Source organism: Streptopelia decaocto (genome assembly GCF_964273445.1).
Source record: "Streptopelia decaocto genome assembly, chromosome: 16".
NCBI classification, from domain to species: domain Eukaryota; kingdom Metazoa; phylum Chordata; class Aves; order Columbiformes; family Columbidae; genus Streptopelia; species Streptopelia decaocto.
Genome location: NC_138671.1, coordinates 3,135,395 through 3,157,515, shown reverse-complemented (window position 1 = coordinate 3,157,515; position 22,121 = coordinate 3,135,395). Strand labels below are relative to the sequence as shown.

The following is a 22,121-nucleotide window of genomic DNA, read 5'->3' as shown; positions in this document are numbered from 1 at the left end:
ATAAAAAGCTCCAATGACTTCTGGACACATCACTGGAAAAAAAAAACGGCAGGCACCTGCCTACTTTGATTAATCTACTTGGACTGCTTTGCCATTTAAAAAAGTTGGAAAAAACCTAAAAATATTTTCAGTGGCCAAGTAACTGTCTGAAAATCGTGGGTCATTAGTAGCTACGGGCAGAAATGAAGGACAACAGCTGCTCAAGCACCACCATGACAAACTGAAATGAAGATGATGAGCGAGACTTTTCTGTTTGACCCTTAATGGACATTTGTATCGGGGTGTAATGTGACATGTATACAATTCAGAATAAAATCATCCCTATTTAGGCAGTATAGTTACGTATGGAAACTGGATGAAGTATGATAAGAAAGGTCCTGCTGCACCTGACATTTTTGCAAGAACATAAGCGTGAAAATGAAGGTTATTAATAGAATTTCCCAGCTTATACTTTAAAGGTGAGATTTTTGTGGGAAAACTTTTATTTCAAGATTAAAAAAAGGTACTGCATAGTAAATGCATTATTTTAATACACGGTAGTTTAGAGGATCACTGTAGAATACAATAGTATTGCATGTTCAGTAAGGCCATGCAATACTGTGCCACATCAGTGTTTTAGAGCTTTAAAATTCAAATTCTCTTTCCATATCAAATAATGGTCTTCAGTGAAGCATACTTTTAATAATTCTGACTTTCTTTCCAGGTGTTTGAAGTAGTCGAGCGCGTGGAAGAATTAAGAAGGAAATGGCCTGTTGCTTGGGGCAAGTTGGACGACGGCAGCATCGGGGTCGTGACGCCTTACGCCGATCAAGTGTTCAGAATTCGGGCTGAGCTTCGGAAAAAAAGACTCTCTGATGTCAGTGTGGAGCGAGTGCTAAACGTTCAGGGTAAGTTATAGTTCTACGTCTCAAAGATACGCTAAGGAAGTAACAAATGTGACTGGTGAAGTCAAGTAAGACTTGCTAAAATAATCTTCAAGGGATCAGAACAAATGGAGAGCTGTGATTTAACCCATAAAAAATGATGTATCGACATGAAACGGGTAATTATGCTGATTAGATGTTATTCTAACATTGAACAAAGCAATAAACTCATGGATGTAAGGTTTATCTTTTTTTCAAAATTAGGTTCAAGCTTTTTTAAAAAATAGAGCAAAAAATGTGAAAACTGATGGATTTTTATTGTAAGGGGAAAACCAGTTACAAATACAAATGTAACAAGGCTTTAGCTTCAAAATGTTTGCCTGGTTTTTGCACCTGTAGCATAGACTGTAAAAAGGAGTCCACAAATGTAGGTGTTTGTTCCTGGAATCACATTGATAACAGGAATGTTGTGTAGGCAAAACCCATTGCCAGGCTGCACTTTCAGTCAGTAATTAAATAACTTAGTGACAGTGAGTGGTGTGTTCTGTTTTTCCATGGTAGATATTTCTATATTCGAGACAATTGAAAATAAAGAATGTCCAGAACTTACTTTCTTTAAGGTTGAATACAAAATAAAAGTTTTGTTATCGGCTGGTTGGCAAAGCTCTAAAGAGAATTAGCATTTCAGAAAGTTCTGGAGTGATTAATCAAGATGAAAAATAAGTTTTTTAAAGAGGAAATATTCTTGTGATAGAATATGCTATTTATAGGGCATCTTTTAAAATTTTTAAATGTTATTATTCTTGCATAAAGCTCTGCATGTGAGGGGTTCCCATCAGGTCTTCAGAATATCCGGGTGTGCGGCCTGGCTGCAAGTGCAGCGCTCTGATTGTGTTACTAAGCAGAAATAGCTTCGTTTCTCTCAGACATTTGGTTTTTTGTTTCCTTTTAGGAAAACAGTTTAGAGTGTTGTTTCTCAGCACAGTACGAACACGGCATACGTGCAAACATAAGCAAACGCCAATTAAAAGGAAAGAGCAGTTACTGGAGGATTCCACAGAAGACTTGGATTACGGTTTTCTGTCTAATTACAAACTTCTCAACACTGCCATTACAAGAGCACAATCCTTGGTAGCTGTGGTGGGAGATCCTATTGCTTTATGTTCCATTGGGAGATGCAGGTACTTTATATATATTCTTCAGTTAATCAGGGCTAAGGACAGTAGAAAATGTGTTTAGTCGTGACTGATTTAGTAAAATTCTGGATGTTCTTTGAGGTGCTGTGATGTAATGTAGCATTTTAAGTTGAATATTATGGCAGTCGTTTGGAGGTAGAACACTTGAAAACCATTGTTTGTGTTTTTGTATGTCTTCATGACACTAAGAAAAAACTCATGAAGATTGGAGTGAATTTACTTTTTATAGACCTAAATGAAGAAATGTGGCAAATGCTGAGTGATGTAAACACTGATGTTGAGGATAACAAGTTCTTGTTCTTCAAAGGTTTGTTTTTTTCTGATGGAAGAGCTGAAATGTTGAGATGATCAGAGATAAACCCTGAGGCTTATTTCTCCAAGAGAGGAAACACTGCACTGACTAAATTATTATAATGCAGCTAAAAATACCTATTAGTCAGTTGTCCTATCTACATTGTATTCTGCTTTCCTGAGCAGTCGTCTTCTACTGTATTGAAAATGGATGTGATTTCAAAGATTAGAACTGAAAACCCAAATAGGAACCAAACCTTTGTTTATGAAATATAACCTAAATTTACCCCTTATCTGCTGGGATTATGTCAGGAGTATCTGTACAGGCTTCTACACACCCCAATTTGGGATGTGCAGTGTTACCTGGAGAGTAAGTTGGAGAATTAGTTAATCCCTAGTTAGTCCAATTACCACCTAGGACCAGTATTGGTTCTCTAACTATCTGTCAAAATACAGTTTTCGTTGGAGAATGACCACATCATTTATTGTCTCTAAATCCCAGCAGGATTGGAGTTTCCACATAAACCTGAATGTTGAGGTTTTAAATTAAATACCCAAAAACCCAAAAGGTTTTCAAATGTGGGGGCTCAGCAGTTTCTTCAAGTACAGCTCCTTCAAAATATATGAAATAGGGCCTACAAAAACTTAGTAAAATAAAAGTACAGCCTATCAGCACGGTACGTAAGATAGTCTTGACACTTGGGAGTTGAGTTTGCGTTTTGAAGGCCAGCAGCTGTTTGTATAATGTATAGCTGTTCCAAATTATAAAACAAAAAGATAATTAAGAAACAAGGAGCACTGGAGCTTTATTGAGATGTACGTCAAGCTTTCGCTTTAATACACCGTTGTCTTGTTTCACTGAATAATTGAACGTTCGCTGTTTGAAAACAGCGCTGGAGGGCTCAGGCGCGATTCTTTTTTAGTACAACAGGAGTAGGGAAGTCTGAAAGAAAGAAGTGACATTTCGGTAGGAAAAACAGACCTCAAAAAAGTTTCGAGAGCGCTGGAATTTTCTAACTCTTCTAATCCCTGTCAAGATGAGTCAGGGCTCTGCGGCGGCGCTTGTAGCGACTCTGTGAAGTGTGCCCAGGGTGATCAGCGCGGTGCGTGCGGCGCAATCGGAGCAGACAGCGCTGCTTTGGCAGCCGCTCCCTCCGAAGCGCAGAACCCGCTGGGGCAGAGCCGCCAGCGTTTTATTGCCTGTTCTTACACTGCACGGCTGCTCGGGGCCTTTTCAGCAAAGCGGAGGAGCCTCAGTGGGTTTGTGGTACTTGGCAGCGGGTTTGGTGACTGAATTGATGAATTGGAGGGAGTTCCATCGTTAAAGCACCCCGGTGAAGTATTTCATTTTGGTTTTTAATCCTCGCTTAGAACCTTGCAAGATACATTTGCCTTACAGTGAAATGCAGAAAAAGGCCCATCTTGCATCCTGAATTTTGAAAGAGCGTTTCTTTGCCTGTATAAAACCAGAGCAGATGTTCTGGTAGGGAAAACTGTTTAGAATTCTTAAATAATCAGTAACTTTACAATATTCTTGCAAGAAAGACACTTATTCTTTTCCACAAAGGGCAGCTACTCAACAAAATATGACACTGCTGTTAAAATCAGTGGGCAGCAACCTCATTTTACAGGTTTTGGGGAGACAACACCGAAATAACAGTCGCAGACCTTATTACCGAAGGGTGGACTGGAATGAGTTGTAGCCAAGCACGCCTTTAAGATCATTGTCTTTTTAATCCTCTTTTTCAGTAACTGTAATTACTTTGGATCTTTTTGAAAGAGAACAGCTCAATCAGGTTTGGCATTTTTAACAGAGATGTCTTGAGATCTTATTTAAATATATTTTAAGCTTAAGTAACTTCACTCAAAGTTCTTTTGAGGTCAAAAAAAAATACCATAAGTGTAAAATTTTTGGATAGATCCTGCTGTGGATGTTAAAAATGCAAAGATTTTTTAATAAGCAATAGAAAGACGTCACGAGAAAGCAGAAGACAGGTAGGAATGTTCTTTTTATTACATGGTTTAACTAACCCCTCCACCCTGCAAAAAGTTGAATACAGAATTTTCATAGAGAAAGTCATATGTCACCTAATCGTTCTCTTTCTGCCTTGAAATTTCTTCTGTATGTTATAGAAATACCTGACACGCAATAAAATGTATGGTTTCATTTGTTTTTCACCAGAGGATCTCAAAGGCCCTCTGGACCCTCCTGCCGTGCTAATCTTCACGGGGCTCCGCACTGTTCACAGCAGTGGTTTTGAGGGTATATCTCAACTTTGGTATTTGCGACACTGCAATGGAATGATCTGCCTAAATTCGTAGAATCTTTTTGGCATCTTTTGGGTCTGAGAATTTGTATAATCCCTGTGACTCTTTGAGCTTTAATAAATTCCATAAATCACATGCTTTCCAGAATTTTAAGCGTTGTTTTTGGTCTTCTCGGAAAAAAAATCCAAGTTAGACCTGTCCCTGTCATTACTGTTAAATGTGATACATAGCCAGTGCTGTGATGTGATATATTGGACAAACTCATATGTCCACTTTAAATGACTGGGGAGCTTTTCCTGATGCTGCAGGGTTCAGCTGCCTGGATCAGGCTGCAGGATGCTTGGTGTGTCAAATGAACGTCCAGGAGAAAGAAAAGTGCCACGCGGTGATGTTAAATCTCTTTCAATTTTAACAACAGCCATCGAGTCTTACTCCTTTTTGTTGTTTCTGAAAACTTGTTTCCATAGGAAATTTTGGGAAAGGTTTATTGCCCTGTGTCACGAGAATGAAAGTCTCCACGGTATCACGTTTGAACAGATCAAAGCTCAGCTGGAAGCTTTGGAGTTAAAGAAAACTTATGTCTTGAATCCACTGGCTCCTGAGTTCATCCCCCGAGCTCTTCGGCATCAACATTCAGCGAATGCCACCAAACAGCAGCAGTCACCACCAAAGGTAAAGTTTTGCTGACGATGAATATTGTCGGAAAGTGAATGTTGAAATGCCTTGCGAGAAATGATGTAAAAGGTTTATCAAACTAGCCGTTGTTTTAAAATGGCATCAATAAAATCTACACCTTGGGTCACTCTCAGATGCTTGTGGACTGTGTTGCAATGACCCTGATGAACTTCAGTCGTTGATCTTGGCCTCAGTATTTAGATAAACCACATTAAACCCTCTGAACAGGAGACAATCCCCATCCCAAGCAGCTTGTGCTCTGACTGAACCCCGAGATACAACAGGTCGATACAGCTGTGGTGGGGAGCACGAGGAAACAACAAAATAACAGCCAAAAGTGATTTGGTTTGGTCTAAAAATCGCATTGAAAATTCAGGGACTTATGGAAGATAATGGTTTGATTTAATCAAAGATATGTTGTAAACCAGTATATATGGCTTAGGTTAGCTGGCTGAGAATGTCCTTCAGAAGGCCAGATTTCATTAGCATCGAGAGGGCAGAGAGGAGATTACCCCTCAGCTGGTTTTATAAAAGCAGGTGAAGAAGCGATGAGAATACATAGGGTGAGAGAGAGTAACACTAAATTGTGGAGCTTTTTATGAGGGTGATATATTAGTAATTAATTGTATTTGAACAGTTCTTAGGAGTTTATTTCAAGATCATTGGAGTTATAATTTAATTAAATTGTGTTTAGAGATGCAAGTAAAAGGCAGGTTGTCACCTTAGTGATGATTTCTGTTGTACAAGAAGGAAGGGATGTGTGTCTTTTCCACAGCCTTGCATTTTTGTTGCAGGCTGTATCATTTAGCTGAAATTTTTACGACAGGTTTTTTAACTGTAACAGCACAGAAAGGAAACGCTTCCCTTTGGCAGCCCTTCCCAAATGAGAGTTTGTAAGCGAGAACATTTGGTTTCTTCACCGAGATGCATTCCGTGCTGAAACAAACACCAGATTTCTGAAGCATCATCATGTGTCAAAACACGGGGCTTACAGAAAACCCTAAATTGGAAAATTATTGTCTTTAAAAAGTCATTGCTGCGCTCTCGTTTTTCTCATGAGTGCTTCAGCCTTCAACATGTTTTCTTTAATAATAGAACACCACTATCATATTTTTTGTTTCCTAAAATGAAATAAAAGTATTTGAAAATGCTGTTATATTAAAAAAATAAACAGGGAGAGTTGGGGGAATTGAGAGTCTTGTGTATAGACCGTTCTGTTTATTTTGGTCCTGGTTTGTTAGTAAACTAAGCACTTGTGCTGTAGAAATCAGAAGAGACACTTTCAAACTGCCAGCGCTGTAATTTCAGCTGAAGATCTCAATGTTTAACCACCTAGTTTAAAGTACAGCATATTATGCTCTGAATTTTACAGCTCTGCCTCGCTCCCATTCACTACCCGAATTATAATGTTCACTTGAAATAAACCAGCTTTGTTTGCACAGGAACGCGAAGCATTACAATTCTTCTTTTTCCCTTTAAAGGGCAAGGTCCATCATCACAACCAGAATGACCATTTCCCACCCGATGGAATTGGTGAGTGGCTCTGCTGTTGCTCCAGGAATTCCTCTGAGCTCACGCTGCTTTGGCTTCAGAGAGGCCGATAGTAATTTGACATAAATTGAGTATCTGCTCTGTTCTCTATTTGAAAGCCATTTACTTCTTGTGTGCATTTGGGAAACAGGTTATAGACTGTAAAGTGGACATTAGGTATTTCCAAGGCTGTCCCTTTATGGGTACTGTGCACACTGGCTTTAAAGCCTTAACACAGCATTGTTGGCCCCTTAGAAATGGCTGCGTTTGGAATTCACAATGTAAAATATTGTACAAGTGTATTTGCACTTGAGGAGTTAGGACACTATACTGGATGTGCTGTTTTAGGATGCACTTTGCACTTAAATTTTGCTGTCATGTATCCAGATATTACTGATCATATATTTTGCAAGGTAGTATGCAACAGCTTAATAATTTGTTATTCATTTGCAAACGCAATCATTTAAAGCTTGTCTTCCCTGGTCAAGAGAGGAGCGTGGTTCTAGGTTTTGATGCAGTGTTTAACAGCTGCTCTGACTGTCAGCGTGTTTAATTGGTTTGGGACATTCTTTCATTAACGCAGTTACCAGCTCCCTGTTTCTCTACATCTCAACTCGTATTTTCTGCCTCTTCACATTTTTGAAACGGGATACAGGATTTGATTAATGCTTTCTCTTGGTGTATCAGCCCTATGCTGTTAGAGTTGCACACATGCTTTATAAAGGTGGATGCTATTAAAATGAAAAAAAGAAACAGTCTTCATATTCTTTTTGTGTATATATCAGGTTTTTTAATGTGTATATATGTATATTTATATTATTTTTTTCCTTTCTTTTCAGTTCAGCCCAATCCTTCTGTTCTAATCGGAAATCCTATCCGGGCATATACTCCTCCCCCTCCTCCTCTGGGACCTCACCCCAATCTGGGGAAATCTCCAAGTCCTGTTCAAAGGATAGATCCACACACTGGGACAAGTATTCTATACGTACCTGCTGTCTATGGAGGAAATATGGTCATGTCTGTGCCTTTGCCCGTAAGAATTAGTTTTCTTCTTCCCCACTCAATTATTGTATGTACAAATATGAATGGCAAGATCAGTTAGTGAAAATTTTGCAAGCTTTTTCAGTGCTTTACTTCAAATATGTGGGCTTAGCTGGCTCTGGGAGTGGCTGTGCAGAGAACCACCAGAAAATGAGGGCTTAAAAACATCGTGCCCACAGATAACTCCAGGCAGCTTAAAAGCAATTTCATGTTCATGTAATTTTTGTATTTTCTCAGCTCTGGGCTTAGGCACAGCAGTGGGATCTGTCTCATCTGACTTGAGACACCTGCATCTGGATTAATTGCCCAGTCCAGTTCTTAATCATTGGAGAGACACAGGCAATTCAGACAGAGCTTGTTTCTCTTTATTGGCTTCGTACAGTTTAAATTACTGGCTCTGGATGTCTGCAGAGCAAGGTGTCTGAAGTGAAGTGATAAGAAGAATAAACACAATGGAATGTTTTCCCCTTGCAGAAGCTCACGGTGAACCAGTTTCCCCTTTCCTCAATGGCATTTGAGAACACAATGAAGATCCCTAAACGGGTCTTTTAGGCAACGTTTACGTATGGAATTTTGCATCGCAAATGAAACTGTCTCACCAAAACTTGCACAAATTAAGGAAGCATCCCCTGCTTTATTTTTAACCTCCAGAGTCAAATATTCCAGGAGGAGAATAAGGAGGGAACAAAGGCTGCAGGAGTGATGTTGTGGGTAACCTGTGCAGTGTTCACAACTCACCATGGGAAGAATGTGGAACCCACACATGCAGATCTGTTTAACTCCATTTGTAGTGCAAAACATGGGCACACAGTTTGTTTTTTCATTATATAAGTCCTCTATTGTAGTTTAGGTTATGGATGCTCTATAGGGGACTTACAACTGAAACTGGAGTTTCTGTAGCATGTCTTAGATCAGCTGGCAGCTATAGATTGGTTTTCGGTGCTAGGTCAAGGAATATTTCCTAGCTTACTAGAAATCTACATTTGGGTAAAATGAAATGCAATCAGGCAGCCAGCAGCTGTACCTTTGTCGTGCTCGCTCACATTATATTAACATCAAACCAAGATAATTTTAAAAATTCTGTGGTATTGTTCCAAGGTTAATATATTTTATGTATTTCCAATCAAAAGAAATACACTAAAAATAAGTATTTTGAGCTCACCTTCCCTGAGGATGGATTTTTTAAAAATAATTAAGTGGGAAGACAGAGGTACTAATGAGACAGCTGCTTTTGAAAAGAAGCTTATTGCAGATCATTTGAGATTGCACAGATGCAGTAGTAGCCTAAAGCTAAAGTTCAAAGTGCACATTTCAAGGGCAAATACTAATTAAAAAGAAAAAGAATTGCATGGACGTTGTTACAGTTAAAACAAGTAGGGACTGAAGTAAAATGTGGTTATGTTCATGTAAGATAAAATGATCTCTTTGCTCTGTTTAAAGCAGTTTCTGTACCCAAGGTAGAACCACGAGGAGGTTGTCTGCTGTAATCAGTACAGGATGCTTGGGCAGCCTGAGTGGTGGTGATGACTTTCCCTGCACTCTCCTCTTATTTAGACACTTTCCTCCTTTTAATAAATTCCCTACAGGGCGAGATTGAACAAATTTGGTCCAGCGCTGCCTTCCTTTGCATTCCTTTTAGGAATAACATTTAAAATGTTGTGAAAATTCCTGACTTTTTTTACATGCTTTCAGGAGGTGGATTTTACTTCCAGTATTTAGGAAGATGATCTGCAATACATATCATATAGCGCAGACACATTGGAGCGGCCCTGCCGTTCTTAACGTGCGGGCAGTCTCTTGGTTCTCCCGGTAGTCCTGTTCCCTTCACTGTGTGTCTGTGGTGCAGAGCTCCACTGGGCCACCCACTCTGTCCTACGAGGTACAACACCAGGTGCTAAGAGGACCGTAAGGAATTCCTCATGTTAGAGGCTTCTCTCTTTCCCCTGTGACACAGCCTCATGTCTCTAACTACCAGGAGAAAGGGCTTTTTGTTTTCTTGAACTTCACCTGCTTCTGGTTATTGAGAGAGGAGATGAATATCAGGTTTTTTAAAGTCTAATTTGTCCATCAGTCATTTCTCGCTGAGTTTTGAAACCACTGAAGCAAGAATAGGTTTTGATACAATTTTTTTTGCCCCTGTGTTAGTCCTGCCCTTACTGCTCCACCTGGAGTCTTAAGTTAGTGTGTCGAGTCATCTGATGCACAGAAGACTGCTCGTTACTGCTGCTGGAATATCAGAGTGCACGTTACTTCATGTCCTTTAATGTACCTTAACAGATGGCATCTTCTTTTATTTTTACCGATACAGGTACCATGGACGGGGTATCAGGGTAGGTTTGCAGTTGACCCTCGACTCATTACTCATCAAGCAGCTATGGCATATAACATGAACCTGTTACAGGCACATGGGCGCGGGTCTCCTATACCTTATGGCCTGGGACATCATTCCCCAGTTAGCATAGGACCACAGCAGCAGCTTCAGCATCCAGACAAGGAGCAACACGAGCAAAGTCGAAACGGTTCGTTGTAGAAATGTCGCAGTTCTGTTTTGCAGGGGTTTGTACTTTAAGTAGGGTATTATGGATATTTTCTTTCTCTCTTTTAAGTGAAACTGAGGGATTTACAGATTTGGGAGAATGAATTGTGATTTGCCATTACAAATAGAATAACTAAAATATTACGAGGTTCAGGGGAGGAAGTAATCAAAGTTGGGGGGTGTGTATGTTGGAGGTATAATGGGTTTGTCCTGCTGTTGAGTGGTAACTGCTGCTGATGTTACTTCCAGTTAAGTTAGAACTACTTAGTGATGATTAATGAACAAAGTGCAGAGATTAAAGGGAAAATGTTAGTTGGGGAAATGATATCAAATGTCTATGATGCTGTAAATGCGATATTAATAAGTCTAAATTTTCCTGTGTCTGGAAAAAAACTCTCAAAATAATCACTTTTGCATTGGAACTAATTAATTTCTTTAATGCTTTTAGGTAAAAGTGAAAACACTGCTGGGCCTGAAATAAGTAAAATTCGAACACCTGAGAAGAAACCTGTAGAATCCAAGCAGGTGGGTTTGTCTTGGTTTTGTTTGTTTTTAGCATTCCCTCTTTTAATGAATTTATGCATTACTGACATGGCTTTTGTTTGTTTCCTTAATGTGAATTCTCAAAGTTTTTTCATTCTCTTTTTCTAGGTTGACTTAGAAGCAAATTCTCAGAATAGAAGCCCAGAGTCACGTTCCAGCGTTGGGTACCCCAATGCTAAATTTCATCGCAAAGATAATCTGAACCCCAGGCAGCTGAACCTCCATCTCACCCCCCCCCACTCCCAGTACACAGTTCCCAACCGCCACTTCCAGCACCTCTCCCAGATCCCAAGGCAGCCGTATCCTCTGCAACAGCAGCAAAACCTTTTAAGTCAACAGCAAAACCATTTGCCCGAACAACAAAACCAAATGCCACCCCAGCAAAGCCAGGTAGTTCAGCAGCATAATCATTTGAATCAGCAGCCTCCGCAACCTTCGCAGCTTTCCCCTGCTTACCAGGCAGGCCCCAGCCAGTCTTTTTTTAATAACTCAATTCCCCACCGACCACATTCTCCTGCTGTAGATGCTGTGATTTCAGAACAACACCCCCCACCTATGTTACAAGAAATCAATAATCCTTTGAGGCCTATCGCACAGCACAACCCTGTCCTGCCAACCCACTTGAACAACTTCATTGAAGAGAATCCATCAGGAATGCCCTTAGGGGACACTTTAGGTAGGTGACTTTTCTTTATTTAAATTCAGAGTGTGCAATTATAACTACATAGAAGTGAAAATGAAGGAGGTATTTACTTTTTCAGGGATATTGCTCTGAATTGGGTCATTGTTGGGTTAGTTTCCATAAGTAATGTCATTGAGCATAATTTGCTGCTTGAGGCATGTTTGAATATTCAGCACTTTATTAGAAGATTCATGTTTATATGATTTTCCATATGATTTAAATAACCAGGTTATACACTGCAATGCAGTTAGTATATAATAGGCCCTGGAATATACTGTATGAAAAGTAATCTTTTTTTTTTCTGACATAAAGATCTTTAAGAAGGGGCATTAGATAAATTTTTGTTTTAAAACTATTTTTGTAGATCGTATGCATGGAAATGTAGCTTTGGAAACAATAAGGCAGCAACAACAAGCCAGGTTACAGCAATGGAATGAACATAATGCCTATCTCAGTCAAGGCACTATTCCATATCAACACCATCACCATCCTCATCTACCACATCTTCCTCAGCAGCCAGTTGGATTGCATCAGCAGCAGCAAGTTAGGGCAAACTGGAAACTTGCCAGTAATACAGAAGATGAAACAGAGGCAACATATTCAAGGTATTTGTCTATCGAGTCATCAGAGCTTGTGTAAAATTGAGCAGTGGGCACCTGTCTGTAACACGGTGATCGAGTGCGAGACGCTTAAGGGTATTGCATTTTGCTGCTGTGTTTACGGAGGTCAAAATAGTTGGCAGGCTGATTTACAACGATGCTTTTATTATGTGTTATGCTTTATTCTGTTAGTATATTGGGTAGTAAAGCTGTAGTGGAAAAATACTTTTATGGAGCTTTTCAGTGCTGTATTTATGGGATAAGGGATGGATAGAGAGTAACAACCTCGTGTTTTTAAAGAGGTGTCTGAGTGTAGTTGAGGCCTATTTAAGCTGTAAATTCTTCTAATTGAATTAGCAGTCTCAGATTGATGTGCTTGAAAACAAACCAACTGATCCCTCCCCAAACACAGCTCCTCAATAAACCCAAATTTTTCTTATTTTTTTTAAAAAACCTTTGCTTTTAAAAGCAGGATTTAAAAAAATGCTTAAATTTGAGATGGAGCATTAGGGAGGAAGAAAGGAAGCTGTTGAACATAAACAGAAAAACAGTTCCAGTGGTCATCAGCTTTAATCACGTGTATTGGAAAGGCTGGATTTTTAAATTGCCTCTGTTTACTGTCATCTCCCACTATGCTTTATTTTCCATCGGGTTTGTTAAAGCCATGGTAAAGCCTCTAAACACTCTCTTCTCCGACTCTGAAGTGCTGAATTGAGTACTCACCTTTTGAAGAAGTTTGGAAGTACATGGTGCAAGCGAATCCCTGATTCTTCTGGGGTTTTTTGCCTTTTTAAGGGGTTAAAATTTTCTTAAACTATGTGAAATTTTTGGCTTTGTATAATAAAGCAGGAAATCTTTCCCTTAGTTGTCTCTTAAGAGACAACAACAAATTGATTCTTCTGACTGAAAAGGAAATCTCAAGAGTTATTAAAACTTTGAGACGATCCAGGTAGGTATTTCATCCAATTAATCCTCTTGTGTCTAATTTCTGCTTGCTCACAGTCACATCCTTTGAAGTTAGGGTCGGGAAGCTCACTGATGAGTATGTTTAAATTCACTGGTTTATACTTTGAGTTCTTTTAACCTCAACAAGAGTGGGATTTCAGCAAAACTTTTTGTTGTTTGATACATTTATTCTGTCAATACAGATTCCAGGATTTGCTGAGAGAACTGTCACACCGTGATCAAAGCGAAAGTCGGGACTTAGCTGAAATGCCACCCCCCCAGTCCAGACTGTTGCAATACAGACAAGTGCAGCCCAGGAGCCCACCAGCACTCCCGTCTCCTTCCTGCAACTCCAACCACAGCGGGCACTTCCCCACCTTCACCGAAAACAACAGAGACATTGAACTCCCCAATAACCCAGCATTTCAGCAGCATTTACCCCAAATATACAACCCCCCTTTCTCAATGCCATCTGAACATATAACCCCATCTCCCTTGAAATACCTACAACCTGATGGATCGTGGACTTACGCTAACCTACCGCAGAATCACCTCATGGGGCAGGGCTTTCATTACGGCATACCTCCGCTGCCCCACCGGTCGCAACAGAACCCTTTTATACAAATCCCAAACCATCAGCACGCAGTCGGTCAGGAGCCATTTCATCCACTCACTTCTCGAGCAGTATCTGCTTCTTCGCTCCACAGCTTAGAAGAGGTAGGCGGTTTTGTGTGCTTATGCAATCGTCGTGTCGCTTTAATATCAAATTATGCCTTGAAGAGGGCATGAGTGCAAAATACCTCGTGTATTAAAAGCTCACACTGGCAGTTTCTGGGAAGGAAGCATTTTTTCCTGAGTCTTCTCTGTTCACCTTGTGTGTATTCGTGGTTCTCATCGCTGCAGGTATAACATTTTCTCTATGAAACGGGAGGCCTCAGCTTTTTGAATGTTACTCATTTTTTTTCACAATCATTGCTCAGTTATCTGCACGTCATTTATCTGGAGTGCAATTTAACCACACCCCAGGTGAAAACTCATGAAATGACTCTCTGGAAAGTCAGCTTGAATCAGCCAGTTGGCTCAGGATTAACCTGTGAATATGGTTGAGTTGCTTTTCATACGAACTTGAGACCATAGCAGAACACTTGTGTCGTAAAAAAACCTGATTTAATGAATCCCACCTGGCCCAAGCTAATTCTGCGTAAAGCCACCCCTGTGTATTTTGGGGGCTCAAAGGGCTGGAAATCAGTGCAGAGATGCAGCTGTGCTGCATGAACGCTGCCACACCACAGCTGGCTCTGTCCCTCTCTGTCACGGTTTGAACAGGAGTTTTTAATCCCTATTGGAATCCAGAGTGCTAAGAAGTGTGTGATTTGCAGACATGGGGTTTTGTGATTTCACTCTGCATTATTTCTCCTGAGCATCTGTTTTGTGTGTAGGTGCACAAAATCCAGTACACAAATGCATCATGCTTTCCAAAATCCTGCTATACATAACACTCATTTGTCCTTTGGAAACTAAAAGCCGTTTTTTTGCCTCTCCACATTGTAATTGAACGTTTGCTCCTCGTATCTTTCTGTGCTTCCTTTGTAAATGCTGAGTATCTTCCTCTTCACTGTGAGTTACATCTCCCACGTAGGAGTATAAGATGTAAAGGTTGATAAGAATTAGGGAGTCTCAGTTGACACTCTACTCTTCCTTTAACATTCCGTGTCTGTTTTGTGGGATTAAAATATGTTATCAGTGACTACAATATACAACATATCACTTGAAAATTATTAGATTTGTGTTCTAAATACAAAGGGGATTTTTATTGGATGGAAAAATGGTATTTGATGCATGCAGTTGAATAAAAGGAGGAAAAGACCTTTTTATGTTTTGGTTTTTTGTTCCCAGTATGAACCAAGAGGACCAGGCAGGCCGTTGTACCAAAGAAGAATTTCCTCTAGTTCAGTCCAGGCTTGTTCTGAAGAATTAAGCACTCCTCAAGACAGTCTTGGTCAGTGTAAAGAGCTTCAGGACCACAGTAACCAGTCATCTTTCAACTATTCGCCTCCTGAGTTGTGGGTGAACTCCTCCTCATCTGCCCCGTACCCAAACATTCCATGCAACGGAGCCAGCAGAGCAGTTCCAGCCCGGGAGTTGTTAGGTGGGTACGCACTCGAGCTTTGCTTCTTTGCTGCGTTAATTAGACTGTTTAGCCTGGAGTGAGCAGGTCTAAATGGAAGGGTGGTGGGTTGGGTTGGGTTGGGTTGGTTTGGTTTTTTTTCAACCACAAAATGTATTCTGCCATCTCTTCAAACCCCAAAACTAATTTAAGAAAAGATTTTTGAAGTGTTCATTGTTTCAGTAGTTAAAGGTTTGCTTAGAAAAATCCTATTTTCATTCGTTGTTAACATTTCAATATGTCGTTGATGTCTAAAGAAGAATACTGTTGAGTATTCTTCATCTACAACAAGCCATGATGCTGCTTCATCTTCTCACAGAAGTTCTAGCAAACCCACTGTTCTCCTACAGTGGTTTCAGGTGCAACTGAGTTGTTGCTAAAAGGAGCTGAGGTAACTGGTGGGTTTTATTTGCAAGATTCATCATTTGTTTCCAGAATCAATAATATTTCTTGTTGATATTACAGTCTGGGGGAGAAACAACATCAATGGAATTAGCAATCTCAGTGTATTTCCTAGTAAGTTCTGGTACTCCATCAAAGTAATGATGAAGTTTAAACTCTCACTGTGGAAGAATCACACTGGAACCTGGTTTCCCTGGTGGTTGTAGCACTGCTGATCGATTTAGCAGAGAGAAACTAAATTAACTTTTCAGTGATTAACCAGCTGCAAGTGGGGAATTGGAGCAGTGCAGCTGTGCAGCTGGTCTCCATATTTTTAATGTTTGTGAAAAACAAAATTACCAGGATGGTTCAGTTTCTCCTCCATGGTTTTGCTTTAAGGATCTTCAACAGTAATTAAAAAAATAATAATAAACATATGAACTTCCAGTGTGAATATTAAAAACACTTAATAATGGGGAAAAATATTTATTAGCTGGTTTTATTGCCCTTAAAATATCTAATTGCTTCTGGTCAAATTTTATAAACCTAAAACATCTTGTCATTTCATAATATAGTAATTATGAAGTTGAAGCATTCAGTGTAGACTGAATGAAATAGAGCTCTTTGTGTCAGTGACAGCACTCGAGTTAAGTTGCTAATGTGCACTTTCATTTCTAAAGTGTGAAAATGTTTTACAAAACCATCTTGATGGCAGCATCTCCTGTGTTAAGTTCAAAGCTTCAAGCTCAGGGCGCCTCCTTCCATCTATTTATATTTTTCCTGCAAATGGAGTTGCCGGATGGATGACAGTGGTGTCATCTGCGGCTCAAGTCGAGCCCCGAACTCTCTGGTGGTCTAATAGGAGCTCAGGAACCCTGCAGGATTACATTGTGTCAGCCGATACCACATTCCTTTGCTTTAATATCAAGATTGAGAACATTTTGGGGAGTAAAATCCTCAGAGGAAACATGCGTATGTAAAAAGTACCATATCCATGCATTCGCTGTCAAATAATAAATCCTGAACGCATGGGGCAAGTTTTGATTAGTATCCGCATTTGCTATGAAAATATTTTTTATTGTAGTTAAGTATGGTTTCTGTTTTGTAAATAAATGTAGATGCAACATTGCCCTGTATCTAATAGTTTATGCAAACAAATCTCCGTTTTTATGGCTGCTCTGCTTTCCTGCATTTACAGCTCATTGACCATGATGGTCGTATTTAAAATCTAAATGTGTTTTATGGTGCTAGGGGTTAATGACCAGAAACTTTAGTGTCTCTGCTTACTATTGATTTCTATCCATGAAATAAAAATTCATGAGAACGAGATGCTGGGAACTAGTCCCGGGCCTGTATTTGTCGCCTGAGAGCGAGCAGTCGTGACACCTTCACACAAGTTCAAGGACTTATATTTCCTGTACATCAGAAATGGTGCTCCATTATATTGGCGTGGATTTATGGAATGCGAGGAGAGCTGCCGTGAATTGCTCGGTGGTGTTATATGCAGGCACTTCCCAAAATAGTGATGGGAGAGCTTGATTGGCATTGCCTTTTCTGTTGATAGAAAGAAAATGATTTAAGTTCTTATTCAACATGTTTATTTCATTTTTTTTTCCTTTGTTAGACACCTGCAGCACACGGAGCGTTCACCTCTGGCCCTGCTTGTCATTACTTGTCTTCTCTTGAGTGCTCTGGTTATTTTGGGGAGGTTTCTTTGCTTATGTTCTGGGGCTTTTATGGAACCATAGCAACCCAGCAAAACTGGTTTGCTTATGTTCTTTCCATATTCCTTCTTCTACGTGTTGGGTTTGGTTTTATTGGGTGTTATTTTTGAGTACTTTATCAAGACCAAAAGCCTGTGTGTGACTCTTCCAGTCAGACACATAACTATGTACTTATGTTTTTATACTATTGCACTCATTTGATGGTACATTTTTGTATGTGGACTTCAAAACTAACATATACATTTAAAGGTTGAAATAATTACAAAATGAATCTGTTACCCAACTCCTAGGCTGTTTTAGATATAATGCATTTCAGTGTAGAGTTTCTCTAGCTATATAAGACAGCAGAATTCTCCAGATAAAAGTAAGAGACCTCATTACAATTCAGAAAATTCACTTGAAACCACTTTTACATCTATGGTTTAAAGCACCATTTTTTCTGATAGTTACAGGAGTTGTTAAATATGGAGCAAGAACATATCAATTAGCAGGAAGGCATTCAGACTAAAATATCAATAATTAGTTGGTTGGTGTTCAGGACTCTGAATTGCTGTTTGAGAATGAATTATATATGGTGCTGTAAATTTTAATTTCAGCCTATTAAGCTATAGAGCAAGAAGAATGAAATAGTCTTTGTGCTGTCTCAGTGGATAATGTGTTTAAGTTAGTGTATCCCATTCTAAAGCCGCTTACCTTCAGTACATCTGCTAAATCCGCCCGTGCGGAATTGCAGGTTGGGTGTTACAAACGCTGCGGGTACGTGTGTGGAGAATGTGTTTAATAATGGGTGGTCTTGGCGTTGCTGACAGGATAATACAAGATGAAATAGTTGGAAGTGAGGAGCTGGGGCTCTTTAGCTTGGAGGAGAGGAGACCGAGGGGTGACTCATTCATGTTTACAGATATCTAAAGGGTGGGTGTCAGGAGGATGGAGCCAGGCTCTTCTCGGTGACAACCAGTGATAGGACAAGAGGTAATGGGTTCAAACTGGAACACAAGAGGTTCCACTTAAATATGAGAAGGAACTTCTTCCCAATGAGGGTGGCAGAGCCTGGCCCAGGCTGCCCAGGGGGTTGTGGAGTCTCCTTCTGTGCAGACATTGCAACCCGCCTGGACACCTTCCTGTGTAACCTCATCTGGGTGTTCCTGCTCCATGGGGGGATTGCACTGGGTGAGCTTTCCAGGGCCCTTCCAACCCCTGACACTCTGGGATTCCGTGACCAAGAGTGACTGAACATAGAAAGCTGGTGGTGTCAGGGGGAAGGTTCCATGTTGGTGCCCCTCAGCGCCTGCTTTGGGATCACTATAAACCCATTTCCTCGCTCACCTCTCTTCACTAAGACAAACTCTGGTTCCTCCGCAGCTCCGCCCAAGACGGTCAAGCCCCCCGAGGAACACCTGAAGGCCGAAAACATCCCGCTCTCCAACTCCTTCAACTACAACGTGCTCCAACACCTGGGCCAGTTCCCTCCTCTCATGCCCAACAAGCAGTTGGCCGAGTCCAGCGGCACCGGCCCGCCCAGCGCCAGCAAACCCGCCATGTCCTACGCCAGCGCCCTGCGGGCCCCGCCAAAGCCCAAACCGCCCCCCGAGCAGGCGAAAAAGAACAGCGACCCTTTGTCTTTGTTTCAGGAACTTAGCCTAGGTAGTTCATCAGGTAGCAATGGCTTTTACTCCTATTTTAAATAACCAGATTATTTTTTTTAGAGAGAATTTAATTTTTATTTGTGTTGGTAGGTCTAAGATAGTCGGGGCTTCACCTGTAGTTGCAAATATTCCCTTTGTTTATATTAGTAAATATATCCTCACTTAATTGCTTTGCTGCTAGACTCGCAACTAATCTTTTTGTTTTGTTTTTTTTTAATTATATTCCATTATTTTGCATTTTTTTGATGTGGGTCAGTTTTTTGGAAGCTTTTCTGTAGGAAAACACACACACTTTATTTTTAATTAGTGTAATGTTAATATGTTGCATTAAAGTAGCAGCTGCGAGTTTATTGGGACAACTCGAAAAAAAGCAAAAAAAAAAAAAAAAAAGAAAAAAGAAAAAAAGTTTAAAAAAAAAAGTTTGTCTAAATTGTATTTAAGAAGATTGTAAGTAGCATTTACATTTATTCAATAACATTAGCATACTATGCTGGGTTTCTGTACCAGAAATGGCCAGTTAATGTAAAAATGTATGTTATTTCTGCTTAAATTCATTTAATTTCTTTTTTGTTTTTAATAAAGGTGCAGCATCTTCTAAAGACTTTGAGTTTGATCAGCTTTTCTGTGAAGGGATGCTGCATCCTCAGCCTTTTCTAGCTTTAGATTCCGTATGATGTGCTATTGTATTTTCCATCCACCGTAGGGTAAAGTCACGGCGTTCTCTGCAGCCACCTCTGCCGTTGTGTGGAACCATTCAGATGAGAGGTATTGCTATACTGTAAAATAAGCTATTAAAAAAAAAAAGGCAAAAAAAAAAGGAAAAAACCAACAAAACACCACAAAAAAAAAACCCAAAAAACCTCTACATTTTATTTTTGGACAAGCTGGTAATATAAGCTTGTTTGAAAAGTTAATTTGATAGGTTTTTTAAATGAATCATGAAGCTGAAAAGAAATTTTTAGGTATGTTGGTGCTTAGTAGATTTAATAACTATTTTAAAAAAAACTGCGTGGATTTAGTAAAAGACTTTTTTTGTTTGTTTAATTTTTTCCACTCTGCATGTGTAAATGTTTGTAATCTGGCTCTTCTCCCCTTTTCCAGTGCTATCAAACAATTGTGCCGCTTTGGGGTTTGTTTGTTTTTTTTTCTTTTTTTTTCTCTCCGGTAAAACTTTTGGTACATTATTTGATGTTTACATTAAAATGTGACATTATACAAGGAAATTCAGATATTTTGCTAACTGTTTTGTTTGAGGAACATCATTAAAGAAGAGATTTAATGTTTGTCAAAACTGTATCCAAATTCATCTAAATCTTTCGGGGATAAGAACGGTTACCAGGTTATTTCTGGCCTTTTAGGAACACAAACTAAAAAACAAAAAAAGGAATATTTAACAATTAAAGAAACAACTGTGGATGAAAACTCAGAAGATAAACTTTGTCCATAAAGTGTTCTGGTCTCGTGCGCTGGTCACACTCGTGCAGCTGGGGAGATGGAGAGGGGCGTTTGCGTTGTTTCTCCATGAAGAAATCGCTTTAAACCTCTGCCCTGGGGAGACCACACCTGGAATGTTGTGTCCAGTTGTGGCCCCTCAGTTCCAGCAGGACAGGGAACTGCTGCAGAGAGTCCAGCGCAGGGCAACAAAGATGCTGAAGGGAGTGGAGCATCTCCCGTGTGAGGAAAGGCTGAGGGAGCTGGGGCTCTGGAGCTGGACAAGAGGAGACTGAGGGGGGACTCATTCATGGTTATCAATATATAAAGGGTGGGTGTCAGGAGGATGGAGCCAGGCTCTTCTCGGTGACAACCAGTGATAGGACAAGGGGTAATGGGTTCAAACTGGAACACAAGAGGTTCCACTTAAATTTGAGAAGAAACTTGTTCCTGGTGAGGGTGGCAGAGCCTGGCCCAGGCTGCCCAGGGGGGTTGTGGAGTCTCCTTCTGTGCAGACATTCCAACCCGCCTGGACACCTTCCTGTGTAACCTCATCTGGGTGTTCCTGCTCCATGGGGGGATTGCACTGGATGAGCTTTCCAGGGCCCTTCCAACCCCTGACATTCTGGGATTCTGTGAAATATTTTACAGGGACTGAGCTGGGGGTATTTACGGTTTTCCTCCACTTATTACACACAAGAATTAAAATTATAGAGCTGGGGGGGGGGTGATTTCAGCTTTCTCCAGCTGTCCATGGGACACTGCACCAATGAGCAGTGGCTGCTCTATTCAATCAGATTTTTGCTCTGGTCACAATCAGGTTTTTCCTTCTTATTTTGCATTTGACTTCATGTTTTAAGGTGTCTTTAGATAACGGGTTGATTTAAACGCAGTACACTGCAGCGGTTTGCATATACATTTTTTATTCTAAACCTTTGCCGGTTGATGATTCAGAAACTCATCTAAGAAACTCTTCTGTCTTTTTGCTGTAAAGAAAAACACATAACTCGTTAATTTATTTCTTAGTGTCTATACCAAACAAAAGCCTCTGGGGGAGGGAAAAGCCCCTGCCGAGTTACTCTGATCACTTGGCATATGGCATCGAATCAAGAGGACCCACAAACGAGCAGAGGCCAAATTCTGCGACCTCGAATCGGGCAAAACTACTGTCCAATGGGTTTTTTCCGAGCTGACGGCTGCAGAAATAAGTCCGTGGGAGCCTCATTTGCAAGGGCCAGGTGTGCGCGCCGTGGAAGTTCTCCGGGTTTTTTGGTTTCGGTAGATATGGGCCGGTTTTCCTGGCTCTGCTCCCAGATGAGGGATCTGTGCCAGACACAGGTAGGGCTCAAATGCGCCTCGCCCCGTCGGTGCTGGGATTTCAGACCTTTTTGTTTATATGGAGCAGTCTTTTAATTCTGCTCACCATATTGGAATATTAAACTAATAAACATCACTTGTTCATTTACTGCGATCTGTCGGTTAAGGGGGGGATGGTCACATCTCAGCATGTCTTGTGCTGTTTTTTTTATGCTGGCATTTTATCTACACTGGAAAAATTACGGTTAAAGGAGCATTTTCCCTCCGACTTACCTTCTAGTTCTAT

The 22,121-nt window shown here is 40.3% G+C and overlaps 1 protein-coding gene across 7 annotated transcripts in view; it reads left to right on the top strand.

Moving 5' to 3' along the window:
- The window catches only part of HELZ (helicase with zinc finger), a 73,288-nt gene extending 52,910 nt beyond the window's left edge, over positions 1-20,378 (top strand). For all 7 annotated transcript variants that reach the window (XM_082066927.1, XM_082066924.1, XM_082066926.1 and 4 more), the window contains 12 exons: positions 704-887; positions 1,816-2,044; positions 5,086-5,290; positions 6,775-6,826; positions 7,663-7,856; positions 10,173-10,383; positions 10,849-10,925; positions 11,052-11,619; positions 11,990-12,230; positions 13,373-13,886; positions 15,066-15,318; positions 18,804-20,378. In XM_082066927.1, coding sequence (XP_081923053.1) covers positions 704-887; positions 1,816-2,044; positions 5,086-5,290; positions 6,775-6,826; positions 7,663-7,856; positions 10,173-10,383; positions 10,849-10,925; positions 11,052-11,619; positions 11,990-12,230; positions 13,373-13,886; positions 15,066-15,318; positions 18,804-19,129 — 3,054 coding nt within the window. In that variant the 3' untranslated portion in view covers positions 19,130-20,378. The remainder of the gene's footprint in view (positions 1-703; positions 888-1,815; positions 2,045-5,085; positions 5,291-6,774; positions 6,827-7,662; positions 7,857-10,172; positions 10,384-10,848; positions 10,926-11,051; positions 11,620-11,989; positions 12,231-13,372; positions 13,887-15,065; positions 15,319-18,803) is intronic.
- Positions 20,379-22,121: the final 1,743 nt, after the last annotated feature.